Source organism: Portunus trituberculatus, chromosome 34 (genome assembly GCF_017591435.1).
Source record: "Portunus trituberculatus isolate SZX2019 chromosome 34, ASM1759143v1, whole genome shotgun sequence".
NCBI lineage: Eukaryota > Metazoa > Arthropoda > Malacostraca > Decapoda > Portunidae > Portunus > Portunus trituberculatus.
In genome coordinates, this window is record NC_059288.1 from 10,463,519 (window position 1) to 10,481,380 (window position 17,862).

General features: G+C 44.5%; 1 protein-coding gene across 1 annotated transcript; it reads left to right on the forward strand.

Annotated features, from left to right (window-relative positions):
* LOC123512792 (putative inorganic phosphate cotransporter) lies at positions 1 to 15,051 on the forward strand. The gene is made up of 10 exons (XM_045269379.1): positions 1 to 116; positions 1,422 to 1,520; positions 3,343 to 3,560; positions 4,335 to 4,568; positions 5,959 to 6,046; positions 6,818 to 7,044; positions 7,701 to 7,850; positions 9,591 to 9,723; positions 10,696 to 10,937; positions 14,835 to 15,051. Exons 2-10 carry the CDS (start codon positions 1,442 to 1,444, stop codon positions 15,033 to 15,035), a joined length of 1,572 nt encoding a protein of 523 aa, XP_045125314.1. The 5' UTR covers positions 1 to 116; positions 1,422 to 1,441; the 3' UTR covers positions 15,036 to 15,051.
* The last annotated feature ends 2,811 nt before the right edge of the window (positions 15,052 to 17,862 follow it).

Here is a 17,862-nt window from a genome sequence, read left to right on the forward strand (position 1 = left end):
GTTCACAGCTTTTCCTCTCCCGTTCTCTCGCTCTCTGTCTCACTCTGCATCCTTGCCCCGTCTAGCCTAGCCATTCCCGCCTCACCACTCCAGCCTAGCCACTCTCAGTTATCTTGGTGAGTAGATACAGTCCCTGTATAAGAAAACTTTACTAAATTTTATCTATCATCCCATCCATGAATTTATCTAATTCAATTTAAAGCTTCCATTGACTCACCACTAACTAGTGAGTATTTGTACCTGTGCTGTGGTGAGTTGGAGGTTACATCAAGCTTACTCACCACTGTTTATTGTGATTTGTTAGTCTTTTGTCTCGCATCATCACTCATTACCACCACCAGTGCCACCATCACCACCACCACCATCGCCATACACAGGGCCGTTTCTAGCTATAGGTGGACAAGACGATTGCCTAGGGCCCCCAAGCCACCAGGGGGCCCTCTGGGTAGCTTGGAAAATTGAAATTTCCTAAGTCACCCAGGGGCTCCGACGAAAAATTGAAATCTAGGGCCCCCAAACAGCATCTTGCCTAGGGCCCCCACAAAGCTGGAAACGGCCCTGGCCATACACTACCAATTTGAGGGTAAGGTTTAATCATCCTTCAATTTTACATGAACTTTTGAGTCCTTCAGTACCATGACGCGTTTCCATATTCATTCTGCTTACTATTTTGGTGATTTTATACAGCTTCAGAAACTTATGCGTGGATTGAAATAGTGAAAATTGTGGCGATTAACCCTTTCAGTACAGGGGCACATTTATCATGAGATTTGTGTACTATTAGACCATTTTATTTACATTAGGAAGGGTATATGGAGGAGAAAGATTAATGGCCAGAGTCTTCACTATTTTACTCCCCGACATGAGTTTCTGAAGCTGTATAGAATCACCAAATAGTAAGCAGAATGAATATGGAAGCGCTTCATGGTACTGAAGGGGTTATGATCCCAACTCACACAAAATTTTGCGCTAAGTCAGATGTAAAAGAGGAAAAAGACTGAAAATGATAACATGAAAAAGATAAAAACAGAAGCATATTTGACGTCACCTGAAGAGATGACTGGTGAAGCACTACACTGGTGAAGAGAGGGATGGAAGAGAAGGTCGGTACTGGTGACTCTATTAGCGATAAAGAGACGAAGAGGGTGAAGAGAAAACGTGATTAAAAGTTAAGAGGAAGAGAAAGAATAGTGGAAAAACGCAAAATGAAATTATCAGGAGAGAGAGAGAGAGAGAGAGAGATAGTAGATTAGATGTTAAGAGGAAGAAAAAAACGGAAAAACGTAAAATGAAATGAGCAAGAGAAGTAAGAATAAGAGAGAGAGAGAGAGAGAGAGAGAGAGAGAGAGAGAGAGAGAGAGAGAGGAAATGAGTAAAATTGTCCTTACTGTAAGTTAGATTTTTTTTTTTTTTCTCTTTAGTGTCAGGTGGTGAAGTTCTGATGACGCTCGCTGAGAACCCAACCCTCTCTGTGGCAATGCTCCCTCCAGACATCAGCCACAGCAAGACACATAGAAAAGGTAAGTCCACTGCCACGCTCCCCGCCGGTGTCTTCTTTTTATTCTATGCATGAGAGAAGACCAGCCAAGGGCAATAGAATATTAAAAAAAAGGTCCACTTAAGTGCTGGTTCCCTAAAAGTGCTGGTTCTGAAAAGGTTGGTAGTCTGAAACGCTTTGCTCTCTCACCACTATTTTTGTAAGGCCGCAGAGATGGTCAGCCGGGTTCTCATGACTGTTTCTCCTGTTTATAGAGTTAAAGTGTTGTTAATCTGCCATAAAATCATGAAAACGCTCTTAAAATTTTGCATAACTGCTACTAATGGCTTTGAGTTGTGGTGGTGAAAAGATGTGTATCCTGAAACGCTTTGCTTTTACAACCAGTTTTCAAGGCTGCAGAGATGATCAGTCGGGTTTTCATGGCTCTTTTTCGTGTTTATAAAGAAATCTTGTTATTCTGTTACTAGAATCATGAAAACTTGCTTAAAATTCATTTTTACTAAAGGGTTTGGAAGAAGTGGAGGTGAAGCGCAGAAGTGTTTCAGAATACAGTTTGGTATACGGTTTGTATTTAGACACGCTGTGACGCTTTGCTCTCTCACCGCCACTTTGGGATGAAGTGAGAGGCAGTGAGCCTTCTCTAGCTGCAGTACACGTTGACGAGGGAACATTACGTAGGTAAACTGCAGAAAAAGGTGTCACTGCGTCATTGCGTCACTCCAAACAACAACACACGTCAGTTGACACGCAACGTTGGATGTTGAAAGTGTGCTTCATGGAATAATGAGTGACGCTGATACAGCGTCACAAAAAAGTGTCCTCTCCTTTTCTTTCTATTTTCATGATCGTGACCAAACAAGAAGTGATTATAATCACAATTGGTAAATAAAAGAAGTTGCTCATAAGTTTATCTTACTGAGAAAGTTGCTCGGATTTCATTATAAAGAAATTAACTCGCATATTAATGTTTGACACACGGCACACTTGTTGATCCCGCCTTTGACTTTTTGCTTTGATGGACACAAGTGGTGACTCCCTGACTCACCAAGGCGTGCCAGGACATACACAGCAGTCCACAGTGCAAGCGGTGCTGGGGTGCGGGATAACGGCCTGTCAGATGCGCTAAAGCAGAATTTCGTAGGTTTTTGAAAGTGCACCATAACGCCTCTGCTTGATGACGGAGAAGCGTGACGATGGGGAGAGGCGTACAAGTCAAAACTGACGATGATGACAACTTTTGGTGAGGTGGCAGTGCACAGCGGCCTCCCGCGCTACGCTGCAGATCGATTGCTTCTGAATAGTCAGCCTATGTTATAACATGTGGTGTATATATATATATATATATATATATATATATATATATATATATATATATATATATATATATATATATATATATATATATATATATATATATTAACAAAAATATAATAACCTCATGCAAAAATGTTGTAAATTGTAACTATTGAGGCACACCAACGCACCGTGAGGGAGCCGTGACGTGGCCGCCTGCAGGACAACAGACCCTCCCTGCCCTGCCTCTAGGGCCGCCCGCTTGTTGTGGCTGTCGCGCCAAACCGGAATTTCATGCTATACTGTTAAGCAACGCCTCAAACTACATAGTGTGTGTGTGTGTGTGTGTGTGTGTGTTTGTTTTGAATATTTTCCGTCTAGAACAACCTGTACTCTAACCATGGTAGGAACTCATGTCACACCCTGTACTGAACCTCTCTCTCTCTCTCTCTCTCTCTCTCTCTCTCTCTCTCTCTCTCTCTCTCTCTCTCTCTCTCTCTCTCTCTCTCTCTCTCTCTCTCTCTCTCTCTCTCTCTCTCTCTGATAAGAAGAGAAAGAGACAGAGGCAGGCGCGGGGAGAGGACCATGTTGGGGCGCCAGACACGGCGTGGCGCTCCTGACACTGTTTGGCATCATTCTGGACTTCATGATACAGACGATACTGGCAGTGACGATCGTGGCCATGGTGGGGCGGCGCAGCGTGGGCCAGCAGGAGGAGATGGAGACGTGTGCTGCCCCAGACGCCCAGAACACAACTAAAGTCATGGAGGTAAGGTAGCGAGGCTAAGTATGGCTTGTATGTATCTCTGACAATGGGAATGAATGACAGGGTGACTGATGCACATTATCCTTTACAAGTGTGTGTGGCGCCCGTGGACATTGTTAACCCCTTCAGTACCAAGACGTGTTTTCATATTAATTCTGGTTAATATTTAGTGATCTTATATACAGCTTCAGAAACTTATGTGGGGCTTCAAATAGTGAAGACTATATTCATTAATCTTTTGACCTCCATAGACTCCTCCTGATGTAAATAAAATGGTCTAATCACACCCAAAGCTGAAAGCAGAAATGCGTCCCAGTACTGAAGGGATTGATAGCTGAATGGACTAAAGGAACACACGTATGTATTTCCTTTATTTTCCCTTCTCATTGATTTCCTTATAAAAATGTCAACAAAATCGTCTAATCGCACCCAAAACTCAAGGTAATAATAGGTCCCAGTACTGAATGTGTTAGTGGTAATGACACCTCTGTTAATTAACCCCTTCCGTACCATGACGCATTTTCATATTCCTTCTGGTACTATTTAGCGATTTTACACAGATTCAGAAACTTATGTGTGTGTGGGGGGGAATAAAATAGTAAAGAATGTTGTCAATAATCATCTGACCTCCATAGACTCTTCCTAATGTCAATAAAATCGTCTAATTGTACCCAAAACTCACAGTAAAAACGCGTCTCAGTACTGAAAGGGCATGCAGTATGAAAGGCGGCAATCTAACCCGCCCAACTAACACTCCATCCACTGCTCCTATGAAAGCCTGGGGAGTTTGACTGGGACGAGAAGACACAGGGCTTGCTTCAGGGCGCCTTAAACTTCGGGTGTGCCATGGTGTCCTTACCCAGCGGCCGCGTGGTGGAGATGTACGGCGGGAAGCGAATGTTTGGCTTAATGGTGACCTCCGCCAGCGCTTTGTCTCTGCTGTCGCCCGCCGCTGCCCGCACGTCCATCTGGCTCCTTGTAGTGGTCAGAGTGGCGCAGGGCGTGTCTGTGGTGAGTGGTGAGTAGACAGGGAGCTCCTCTTGTCTTCTCTCTTGTTCTATTTCCTTTACGACTGCTTCTACTGCTGCTGCCGCTACTACTACTGCTACTACTACTACTACTACTACTACTACTACTACTACTACTACCACTACTACTACCACTGCTGCTGCTGCTGCTGCTGCTGCCACCACCACTGCCACCACCACCACCACTGCTGCACCACCTGCACCACCACTGCACCACCACCACTGCTGCTGCTGCTGCTGCTGCTGCTGCTGCTGCTACTGCTACTACCACCACCACCACCACCACCACTACTACTACTACCATTGGCACCACCACCACTGCCACTGCTGCTGCCACCACCACTACTACTACTACTACTACTGCTACTACTACTACTACTACTACTACTACTACTACTACTACTACTACTACTACTACTACTAGACCTAACTTCCTAACCTAATCTTCTCTTCCTCCTCCTCCTCCTCTTCTTCTTCCTCTTACTCTTCCTCCTCCTCCTCCTCCTCTTCCTCTTCCTCTTCCTCTTCCTCTTCCTCCTCCTCCTCCTCCTCCTCCTCCTCCTCCTCCTCCTCCTCCTCCTCCTCCTCCTCCTCCTCCTCCTCCTCTTTCTCTTACTACCACTACTACAGTCTTGTTATTATTCTTATTTTTCTTTCCTACACCCTTCTCCTCCTCCTCTCCTTTCTATATTCAAAAGAACACATATAAAGGTTCTGTGCAGGAAGACGTCAGGCCTACACGTGGCAGTCCCTTTATGAAACACGCCTATACCTATTTCCACCTATCCTTCCCATCCAGTCTTCCTTTCAGAGCTTTCCTTAATGACTCAGCACTGACAACTTGACTTACTAATGAGACCACTCCACTCATTCAGTACTCTATTCGTGAACCAGTGTAAGAGGGAGGTTTCAAGACATTTATCCTCATTCTTTTTGGCTAACTCTCTCTCTCTCTCTCGTGAACTGGCATCTAAGTGGGCCGTTTTCTTGAGTTTTTGTTGTCCTTAGCTAGTTTTTTTTTTTTTCTTCTTACTTAAAAAAAATGGTTTCTTCTTTCTCTTTTTATTCTATTTTTTCGAATTTCAAACTCTTTATTCTTTTTTTTTATTCTTTTATCGTGATTGTTGACTGAGAATTTTTGTTTGTTAGATAGAATTTTGATATATGGATGATAACTCTCTCTCTCTCTCTCTCTCTCTCTCTCTCTCTCTCTCTCTCTCTCTCTCTCTCTCTCTCTCTCTCTCTCTCACACACACACACACACACACACACACACACACACAATGTAATCGTATTTATCCTCATCCTTGTTTCCTTTCTCTTCCTTTATTTCAATTTCCTCTCTCTCTCTCTCTCTCTCTCTCTCTCTGTAGGGTGGTTTACTGCCAGCCGTCAACACTGTCATCGTTTTGTGGTTCCCTCCTGAAGAGAGAGCGATGTTCATGGCCATTACTCTGACAGGTGAGTCCCGCCCGTGCCTGTCTTGTCCCATGTTCTGAAACGCTTTGCTCTCTCACCATCACTACTTTCCAAAGGCTCCAGTTGAAGATACTCGTGTTTTTAAGGGTATTTTCATGGTTCTGGTGATAGATTGGGAAGATTTCTAGTTTGTTAAAAGGAGAAACTGTCTTGAAAACCAGGTTACTTGTCTCTTTGTCCTTGGAAAATTGTCGTGGTGAGAGGGAAATGCGTTTTTGAAGACGGGCGATTGTCATGTCCTCCTCTCATCGAATTCTTGATGATGATGATGATGATGATGATGGTAGTGTTAGTGGTGGTGGTGGTGGTGTTTTTTTTATTTCCTTTTCTTATCTTTGTTGTTTTTTTTTTTTCTTCTTCTCCTCCTCCTCCTCCTCCTCCTCTTCCTCCTCTTCCGCTTCCTTTCTCTCTCCCTTCTCTTCCTCTTTTATTTATTTTGCTTCTTTTTCCTTTTTTCTTTGTCCTTTGTTTTTGTTGCTGTTGTTGTTGTTCTTGTTCTTGTTCTTCTTCTTTCTCCTCCTTTTTTCTCCTCCTCCTCCTTCTTCTTCTTCTTCTTCTTCTTCTTCTTCTTCTTCTTCTTCTTCTTCTTCTTCTTCTTCGTCGTCGTCGTCGTCGTCGTCGTGATCCTTTTCTCCTCCTCCTCCTCCTCCTCCTCCTCCTCCTCCTCCTCCTCCTCCTCCTCCTCCCCCCCCTCTTCCACCTTTCCTCCTCCGCCACCACCACCACCACTACCACCACCACCACTACCTGCAGGAATTAACATCGGTACAGTTCTGTGCATGACTATGGCGGGATGGCTGTGTGGGCTGGACTGGCTGGGAGGGTGGCCGGCGCCCTTCTACGTGGTGGGCGCCGCTGGGCTGGTGTGGGGTGTGCTGTGGTTCGGCCTCACTCACCGCTCGCCCGAGGAACACCCGCGGATAAGCAAGGAAGAGCTGCACTACATACTAGGAGGCGGGAAGCGAGCCAGAAAAGACCAGGTGTGTGTATGTTGAAGTTACCCTTACAATGTCTTCGTTTTCTTTGGTTACTTTTAATCCCTTCAGTACCATGGCGCATTTTCCTATTCATCTGGTTACTATTTGGTGATTTTATGCAGCTTCAGAAACTTAAATGTGGTGATTAAAATAGTGAAAACTGTTGATCATTAATCTTTTGACCTCCATAGACCTTTCCTAGTGTCAATAAAATAGTCTAATCACACCCAAAATTTAAGGTAGAAATGCGTTCCAGTACTGAAGGGGTTGATAACGTAGATATATTGTTACTCTATCACTAGAAGCGTAGAAACACTCTTAAATCCTCATGTCACTTCAGCAAGAACCACTGAGATGACTAGACGGGTTCTCAAGAGTGTTTCTCATCTTAATAACGTTGCAATAGTGTTAATCCATCACTATAAACATAAAAACACTCTTAAAAACCCTTTGTAACTTCAACGAGAGCTACAGAGATGAGTAGTTGGGTTTTCAAGAGTGTTTCTCCTCTTAATAACGTAGAAATATTATTAATCCATCACTGTAAACGCAAAAGCACTCTCAAAAACTTCACGTCACTTCAACGAAAGCCTTGTGAAAGTAGTCCCACTCACTCCTCAGTTCTCTTTCTCTCCTGGCGGCGGTGATGGGACGCACAGACGAGGAGGTTCCCTTGGGGTCAGTTCCTCCGCTGCCCGCTGGTGTGGGTGCAGGCGTTCACTTGTATGGGGGAGGTGTTCAGCTTCTACATTATCTACACTATGATGCCAACCTACCTCGCTAATGTCCAGCGGTTCGACCTCAGAAACGTGAGTGAGGGAGGGACATAATGGTGACGTGAGTGGATGAGTGAGTGACATGGTGGTGACGTGAGTGAGTAAGTGAGTGAGTGAGTGAGTGAGCGAGTGAGTAATTGATATGGTGGTGACGTGAGTGAGTGACATGGTGATGTGAGTAAGTGTGTAAACAACGCAGGCCGGGATTTTCACTGAAAGAAAACTGTTTCAAATCAATCTTACATGTATTTCAAATATTGTAAAGTACATTAGAACAAAGACAATGAAAGTGACGCGGGACTCTGAACAAACAACAGAGAAACACGAGAGACACCCCCAACACTCTCTCCTCACCTAATTCCACCACTCAACTCCACATATTAAATCCTCCACTCACTTTATACCACCACGAAACTCCCCTGATCACGTTCCCCACCTGATCAGAGACGTATGTCCGCCTCAATCCGCCGGCGTCACCCTCGCTCACCGTGACGCGTCCACCCACAGCAGTGCCCGAGGAGAGAGTGCCATTCCATTCACCCCAAGTCGCGTCCTTTCCCGCCCCCACTCAAATCCACTGCCCCGGGTGCCAATTTATACAATGCTAAATACTTTGTTTTCCTCACACTATTCCTCCTTATACAATGTTGTAGCACACTTAACATTTCTACCATGCACTCAGCTTAATATTTCTATCATGCACTCTAACCCAAAATCCCTACTCATAAAGTTCCTCCCCTCATCTTAATTAGGCGCTCAGTACGGCAATTTTCCTTCTTTTAAGCCTACAGAGCCACCCACACACACCCGATCCACCTTGCCTCTCCTTAACGTACCATCCTTACCGTTACAAGTTGCATAGTGAGTGAGGGAGTGAGTGAGCGAGGGACATCGTGGTGAGGTGAGTGAGTGAGTGATATGGTAGTGAGTAAATGAGTGAGTAATTGACATGGTGGTGACGTGAGTGGGTGAGTGAGTAAGTGAGTGATATGATAGTGAGTAAATGAGTGAGTAATTGACATGGTGGTGACGTGAGTGGGTGAGTGAGTAAGTGAGTGATATGATAGTGAGTAAATGAGTGAATAATTGACATGGTGGTGACTTGAATGAGTTAGTGAGTGTGTAAGTGGTGTAAGTGAGCTAGTGGTTGACATGGTGCATCAACGACATAATCAACAGAGTGGCTGGTGAGTGGAACGGATTCAGTAATGATGTCAGTGGTGAGTCAATAGGGAGCTTTGAAAGAAGATTAGACAAATATATGAATAGGGATAATAGATGGAATTAGGTAACTTTGCTCATACAGGGAGTGCCACGTGTAGGCCTAACAGCACAGCCTCTTGTAGCTTCCCTCACTGTGTTCTGTTCTTATGCAATACACCCGTCTGTCTCCCCGCCACACTCTAATTTCACCCACTGCTAAACAAACCTTCGAAATGCTTGTGTGTATTGAATATTTTGCTTTTTGAATAGCTTGTGTTTTTGCCTCTAGCAGTATTTGGTAAGACTAGTGTTACAGCTGTACGGTAATGGTGGTGGTGGTCGTTAAAGCAGTAGTAGTAGTAGTAGTAGTAGTAGTAGTAATGGTGGTGGTAGTAGTAGTAGTAGTAGTAGCAGTATTAATGGTGGTGATGGAAGTAGTAATGGCAGTAGTATAGCAGCAGCAATAGTAGTAGTAACAGCAACAACCACACAGAGAGCATGTTTTCAGCATAGTAAGCACATTCCCTGCAACACCTGGACATCTTTCCCATTCCCGCTCCGTTCCTCCAGGCCGGAGTGATGGCTGCGCTGCCCTATCTGCTGGCCTGCCCCGTCAGTGTGTGCTGGGGTCTGCTGGTGGGCTGCTTCACCGTGTCCAGTTCCCTCACCAAGAAACAGATTAAACAGCTTTCGACTGTCGTGGTGTGTGTGTGTGTGTTGTGTGTGTGTAATTCACCCCGGTCGTCTGCTGGTCACCAAGCCAGTCTACCACATTACGGAGCGAGCTCAGAGCTCATAGACCGATCTTCGGGTAGGACTGAGACCACAACACACTCCACACACCTGGACAGCGAGGCCACAACCCTCGAGTTACATCCCCTACCTATTTACTGCTAGGTGAACACACCCCACACATAAGAGGCTTGCCCATTTGTCTCGCCGCCTCCGGGACTCGAACCCTGGCCTCTCGATTGTGAGTCGAGCGTGCTAACCACTACACTACACGTGTTCACTGTTTGATCTGCTGCAGTCTCTGACGAGACAGCCAGACGTTACCCTACGGAACGAGCTCAGAGCTCATTATTTCCGATCTTCGGATAGGCCTGAGACCAGGCACACACCGGGACAACAAGGTCACAACTCCTCGATTTACATCCCGTACCTACTCATTGCTAGGTGAACAGCACCTACACGTGAAAGGAGACACCCAAATATCTCCACCCGGCCGGGGAATCGAACCCCGGTCCTCTGGCTTGTGAAGCCAGCGCTCTAACCACTGAGCTACCGGGCGTGTCTGTGTGTGTGTGTGTGTGTCTGTTGTGTTGCCATGGTAAAGGTTAGAGTTTTAGTACTCGTAGTAGTAGTAGTAGTAGTAGTAGTAGTAGTAGTAGTAGTAATAGTAGTAGTAGTAGTAGTAGTAGTAGTAGTAGTAGTAGTAGTAGTAGTAGTAGTAGTAGTAGTATAACAATGACAACGATAATAATAATAATGATGATAATAATAATAATAATAATAATAATAATAATAACAACAATAATAATAATAACAACAACAATAATAATAATACGAATGACAATAACAAATGCTGATGTTAATACCACTACCAATAAAGAATGATATTGACAAAAAAAATATATAATAACAATACAACCACCACCATCACCACCACCCACAGGTTTCTACGTACCCTCACTGTGTATGGTGGGGATCTGCTTGGCGGGGTGCAGGAAGGAGGTGGTGGTGGCGCTGCTTATCCTGAGTGTCTGTGCTGGCTCCTGCAACTTCACCGGGATCTTCACCACCTACCAGGACTTGTGCCCAACATTCTGCTCTACCTTCAATGGCTTTGTGGGAATGCTGACCTCCGTTACTGGGATGGCCGGCCCCGCACTCACTGGACTAATGATAAATGACGCGGTATGGCTGTGTGTGTGTGTGTGTGTGTGAAAGTTATTGTTGTTTTTAAAGGCTGTAGTGGAAGTTATGAATTTTTTGCTGTTTTCAGAGGGAGTTTTGGAAGTTATTGGTGTTTTAAAAGGGTGTAGTGGAAGTTATTGGTGTTTTGAAGGATGTTGTGGAAGTTATTGATGTTTTTAAAGGATGTGGTGGAAGTTATTAAGTTATTGGTGTTTTCAGAGGGTGTTGTGGAAGTTATTGGTGTTTCAAAGTGGTGGTGTGGAAGTTATTGGTGTTTCTAAGGATGCAGTGGAAGTTATTAAGTTATTGGTGTTTTCAGAGGGTGTTGTGGAAGTTATTGGTGTTTTAAAGTGGTGTTGTGGAAGTTATTGGTGTTTTCAGGAGGTGTTGTAGAGGTTATTGGTGTTTTAAAGTGGTGTTGTGGAAGTTATTGGTGTTTTGAAAAGGTGTAGTGGAAGTTATTGGTGTTTTGAAGGGTGTTATGGATGTTATTGGTGTTTATAAAGACTGCTGTGGAAGTTATTAAGTTATTGGTGTTTTCAGAGGGTGTTGTGGAAGTTATTGGTGTTTTCAAGGGTCTTATGGAGGTTATTGGTGTTTTCAAATAGTGTAATGGAAGTTATTGGTGTTCTTAGGTGGTGTAGTGGAAGTTATTGATGTTTTTTAAGTGGTGCTGTGGAAATTATTGGTGTTTTAAAAGGGTGTAGTGGAAATTATTGGTGTTTTAAGGTGATGCTGTGGAGGTTATTGGTGTTTTCAGAGGGTGTTGTGGAGGTTATTGTGTGTGTGTGTGTGTGTGTGTGTGTGTGTGTGTGTGTGTGTGTGTGTGTGTGTGTGTGTGTGTGTTGTTGTTGTTGTTGTTGTTGTTATGGTGATTTGTTCTTGATTAGATGGAGTGAATTTTTTTTTTCTTGACATCTTTCTCTCTCTCTCTCTCTCTCTCTCTCTCTCTCTCTCTCTCTCTCTCTCTCTCTCTCTCTCTCTCTCTCTCTCTCTCTCTCTCTCTCTCTCTTCTCTAACTGACTATCTTTATCTTCTCTTCCTTTCTCTTCTCTAACTCTTCCTCTCTTCCTCTCTTCCCTCCTCTTGCCTCTTATCAATTCCTCTCCTCTTACTGATTGTCTTTATCCTCTTTCTCTTCGCCCTCTCATCAAGTGTGTGTGTGTGTGTGTGTGTGTGTGTGTGTGTGTGTGTGTGTGTGTGTGTGTGTGTGTGTGTGTGAAAGCCAAGACAGGAAGGTAAATACGTGGGAAATTTGTATTCAGATGTTATTTTTCTTATTTTCTTTCTTTTTTCCGTGAGTTAAACGTGGTCTTCTTTTTATTTCTCCTCTTCTAACCTCTCACCCTTCTTCCTTGTGCCTCCTCCTCCTTCTCCTCCTCCTCCTGCTATTTAGATACTGTTATTCAATTTTGTTATTTATACCCATTTTCTGCAAGCTAAACATTTTCTTTCTCTTTCTCGTTGAACCTCACATTTCTACTTTTTTTCCCAACTTCCTCCTTCTCGTTCTTCTCCTCCTCCTCCTCCTTCTTCTGCTTTTTTCCCTTCCTCCTCCGTTATCTCATGGTCTTCCTCCTCTTCCTCCTTTGCCCTCCTGCCTCTCTTCCTCCTGATTACATAGAACGAAGTGTAACAAAAAGAATTTCAATCAATCTCGTAAAGGAAATGTACTTATTGTTCATCCTTTTATTTATTTTTTTTATACCATGTGGGCTTTTCACGGGAATTTATAGGCTAAAGGGGATATATTTGGGGGTACCTCCTATCCCAAAGCCCACCCGCTAGGAAACCGCTGCCCCGAGTGAGGAAGCCCAACCTACACTCGGACCGTGGACAGGATTCGAACCCGTGCGCTTGGAGACCCCTCGGACCCCAAAGCACGCATGGTTCCACTGTACCACGGCGGCCCTTGGTGATCGTTTGTGTTCCTTCCTCGCCTCCTCCATAGATCCATCACTCTGTCTAACCTTTCACTAGGGAACTTTAATCCCTTCAATGCCATGACGATGCTAATTCTTTGTTAATTCTTTGTTAATTCCTCCTTATCATTTATTTATTTAATGTAATGTTAGCTTGAAAGTAGTAAGAAGAGGATGTTAGTTCCTTCAGCACCATGACGCGTTTCCATATTCATCTTGCTTGCTATTTGGTGATTTTCTATAGCTTCAGAAACTTATGTGGGGGATTAAATAGTAAAGACTGTGGCCATTAATCTTTTGACCTCCATAGACCGTTGCTAATGTCAATAAAATCGTCTAATTGTATCATAAACTCGCATTTTCATATTCATTCTGCTTATTATTTGATGATTTTCTACAGCTTCAGAAACTTATGTGGGAGATTAAGATAGTGAAGACTGGCCATTAATCTTTTGTCCTCCATAGACCCTTGACACGAAACGAGTACAACCATTCATGTCATAACAACCTATTTAACTCCTTCAGTGCTAATACGCGTTTTTTTATTCATTCTACTTACTATTTACTGATTTTCCACAGCTTCAGAAACTTATATGGAGGATTGAAATAGTGAAGACTCTGGCCATTAATCTTCTGACCCCCATAGACCCTTCCTAATGTCAATAAAATGGTCTAATTGTATACAAATCTCAAGATAAAAATGTGTCACAGTACTGAAGGGGTCAAGAGATTAGTCAGATTTATGGACGGGGATGATTAGTGGAAATAGTTAGGCGTCTTTTAGGAAGAGATAGGGCAAGTGTACTCAGAAACGCTTTGCTTTCTCACCGCGACTGTCTTCCAGAGCCACAAAGATGACCAGTGTTCTCGAGTCTGTTTCTCTTCTTCTTATTATTATTATTATTATTTTTTTTTTTTTATGTAAGAGGGAGAACTATCAAGGGCAAAAAAATTAGTATTAGAAAAAAATGGCCCACTGGAATTGTAGTCTCCATAATAGTGTCGAGATGTTGTAAAGTTGTCATTAGAACCATAAAAAAACACAATTAAAAACCCAATAGTCTGTTGTTCTCTCACCATGACTGTTTTCAAAGGGCACAGAGATTATTATTCGTGTTTTCAAGCATGTTTCTCCTGTCAATAATGTAGAAATCTTGTTAACCCGTCAACAGAACCTTAAAACACTTACAAACTCTTATAATCCTTTGTTCTCTCATTGCGACTGTTTTCAAAAGCCACAGAGATGATTAGCTATGTGGTTAAGAGTGTTTCTCCTTTTAATGATGCAGAATTCCTGTTAATCTGCCAATAGAACCTTAAAAACAAGCTTAAAACTCTTATAATACTTTGCTTTTTCACTACGACGGTCTTCAAAGGCCATAGAGATTATTAGCTATGTTATTAAAAAAAACAACTATTAATTCACTTCTGTCATTGTGAGAGAGCACGGGTTCGAATCCTGTCCACGGTCCGAGTGTAGGTTGGGCTTCCTCACTCGGGGCAAGGGTTTCCTAGCAGGTGGGCTTTGAGATAGGAGGTACCACAAAAAGTATCCCCTTTAGCCCAGAAATTCCCCTGAAAAGCCCACATGGTATAAAAAAACAAATAGAACCTATAATGCTTAGCTCTTTCACTATGACTGTTTTCAAAGGCCACAGAGACGATTAGCTGAGTTCTCAAGTGTGTTTCTCGTGTCAGTAATGCAGAAATCTTGTTAATCCGTCAATAGAACCTTAGAAACACCCTTAAAAACCAGTATAACTCCAATAAAAAAGCCTTCTGAATGTAGTGAAGATGCGGGTGGAACTACTTCAAAATATTGTCTTAATGGATTCTTGCATCTTCTCTTATTTTCTTATAGCGGCGCCTTATGACCCTGGCTGTTGTGGCACCTAACCTTTTTCATTCCCTCACTCGCTCACTCTTACTTTCCTATGCTTTTATGCTCCTTCATCGCATCAACCTTCCCACACAGCAAACCCTCGGAGCGTGGCGGAATGTCTTCATCACCACTGCAGTCATTTACTTCGTCAGCTGCACCCTGTACCTCGCTGTCACGCCGGTACGACAGCAGGAATGGGACAACCCTACACCCACTGCCGCTACTAAGTCTTCCTGCTCCCCAAATCCCCTCCTGGAACCCCGCGCCGGTCAAGAAGAGCCAGTGGAGTGTTAGGAGTGTGTTGTTTGGGGCTCTCATGGTAAGGCAAGGCTCAGAAACACTTTGCTCTCACAGCGGCTGTTTTCCAAGGCTGCAGAGATGGTTAGCTGGGTTCTTAAGAGTGTTTCTCCTGTTGGTAATGTGGAAAGCTCACTAATCTGTCTCTGGAATTGTGGAAACATTCTTGATAACCTTTTTGTCATTTCAACCGTGCACAGTGAGTCTTTCAAATGCTGTGGAGGTGCGGCGAGGAAGTGTGATTGTGTGTGTGTGTGGGCGAAGGGGGGGATGCGGTGTTTGAGGCAGTGTAATGTGGGAGGCAGGCAGGTGGTGGCTGGTGCCCCTCCTGCCTGCACCACACCACCACACCACCTCATCAATAATCACACTTGAATTCCTCCCGTGCACCACAATGACTGGTTCACCAAGCCGCAGCGCCGCTTGGAGACTGGAGAGCTGCTGCCGCTGTCCTTCACCTGCAGGAGGGCACCGCCCCACTACTGTCCTCGTCAGGCGGAGGTGCGGCAGCGGTGTTGAGGGTGGTGTCCTTAGTGTGCTGGAATGGTGTGTAGCGAGGCAACAATGAACCGGTGACGTGGCCTCGGGCAGCTGCTGGGTACGCCATGGCCTCGGGGGTTGGGGCGCGGCGGCCTCCACCCCCTGGTGCGGGAGGGTCATTGTGCTGGGCTGAGTGGCGGCACCTGCTGACGGCCACTGCTTCAGGAGGGGCGTGGCAGGGCGGTGGTGGTGGTGGTGGCGATGGCGTGCGAGTGGCGAGGCGAAGCACTGACCACAAGGGTGTTGTGGTGTTGCTGTGGGTTTGTTGTGACGCTGCGGTGAGTCACGCATCACTACATAGCCACAGCTTGACTGGTGACTCCCCGGCTGGTGTGCTGGTGTGCTGGTCCTGCCGCAGCCCTGCTTGTCTGTCTGTCTGTCTGTCACTCTCGGCGACATGGTGGTGCAGCCAAGCCATCACTCCTGCTACCTGCTGCTGCTGCTGCTGCTACCTGCTGAGGGATGCCAGTGGCGCCTCACCAGCAGTCACCACGCCGCGTCACCAGCCTGCCTGGAGTGGCTGGCTGGCATTCAGAAACCACGATTTTTCCAACGACCACAAAGACGACCAGGCGACTTCTCAAGACTGTTTCTCCTGTTGACAATGAAGAAATATTGTTAATCAGTCCAAGGAATCTTAAGTACACCCTTACAAACCCGCGTTACCTCAACCAGGGCAGCGGAGGAGCGAGGCGCAGGTGTTTCATTACACGGCCTCGGTGCTCACATGAGATACTGACCATATTGACCACCACCACTACCACCACCACCTCGGCCAGCGGGGAGCAGCGCCTCTGAGCCCCGCTGGTCCCTCACCTTTCCCCCGGCACGTGCAGGGCGAGGGGTCGGCAGGACAGGGTGAGGGTGAGGGTGAGGGAGAGGTGGCGGGGTGCTGGAGGCGGTGTGGCGGGACGCTCTCCACTTCCTGCATCAGATCAAGAGTGACAGGAAGCCAACTCAGCCTCGGGTGTTGCCCTGCCCTGCGTTACTTGCGTGCCACTCACAGAGGGCGCGCGTGACACCTGCTGTACAAAGCCTTGTAATATATGTAGATACAAGGCCCTGCTGCTGTACTCTCAAACACTGTGTTGTGTCGGATTGAGAAACGCTTTGCTCTGTCACCACGACTATTTTTCAAGGCCCATAGAAGTGAATAACCAGTTTTTCAAGAGTGTATTTCTTGTTAATAATGTAAGAAGCTTATCAACCTGCCATTTTATCAGTAAAAACACTTTAAAACTAGTGTAAATTTGAATAAAGCCTTTTGAAATAGTATAGGTGAGATGCAGAAGAGTTTGAAAATACGGGCCTTCTTTCACATCACGACTGTTTCTAAAGGCTACAGACACGATATTAGTGGGATTCTCAAGAGCGCTTCTCCTATTAATAATGTAGCAAACTATTGAATCAGTCACTAGAACCGTAAAAAAACACCCTTGAAAACCCGTGTCACTTCAACAAGAGCCTTTTAGAAGCAGTCCTGGTGACGCGCTGAGATCTAATGTGTTTCTGAATCTACCCTTACAGGAAATGGACAGAAATTAATGGAAAGGACAGGAATATGTTGTATTTTTTCATGGGCCGCGTTTTCTCTCATTTTTATTTCGTTTTCTTCCAAGCATGACGCGCCCAGCTTTCGTCGGCTTCCCGTGTTCATCAGCTTACTTTTTGTGTAGTAGTAGTAGTAGTAGTAGTAGTTGTAGTAGTTGTTGTTGTTGTTATAGCAGTAGTTGTAGTAGTAGTAGTAGTAGTAGTAGTAGTTGTTGTTGTTGTTGCTTTTATAGTAGTAGTAGTAGTAGTAGTAGTTTTGTAATAGTAGTAGTAGTAGTAGTAGTAATAGTAATAATTCTAGTAATAGTAGTAGTAGTAGTAGTAATGATTGTTGTTGTAGCAGTAGTAGTAGTAGTAATAGTAGTAGTAGTAGTAGTTGTAGTTGTTGTTGTTGTTATTGTTGTTGTTTTCGGGCTTCGACGATCCCACAGATCTTATGAGCCCAGTAGTAGTAGTAGTAATTGTTGTTGTAGCAGTAGTAGTGGTAGTAATTGTTGTTGTTGTAGCAGTAGTAGTAGTAGTAGCAGCAATAGTAGTTATTATTAACATATTTTTATACTAAATGTCATGTTTCCATTATTTCATCAACAATATAATCATTATTCTTGAGAGAGAGAGAGAGAGAGAGAGAGAGAGAGAGAGAGTTAAAAAAAAAATTACCACCACCACCACCACCACCACCACCACATTTGCAAATATCCATCAACGTACAACAATGTCAAAGTACGTACTA

Excerpts from the sequence above, each read along its gene's own strand:
- LOC123512792 (XM_045269379.1), top strand. The coding sequence starts at position 1,442 with ATGACGCTCGCTGAGAACCCAACCCTCTCTGTGGCAATGCTCCCTCCA. Across the intron at positions 6,047-6,817 it reads CATGGCCATTACTCTGACAG|GAATTAACATCGGTACAGTT; the intron begins GTGAGTCCCGCC and ends CACTACCTGCAG. Across the intron at positions 10,938-14,834 it reads GACTAATGATAAATGACGCG|CAAACCCTCGGAGCGTGGCG; the intron begins GTATGGCTGTGT and ends CTTCCCACACAG.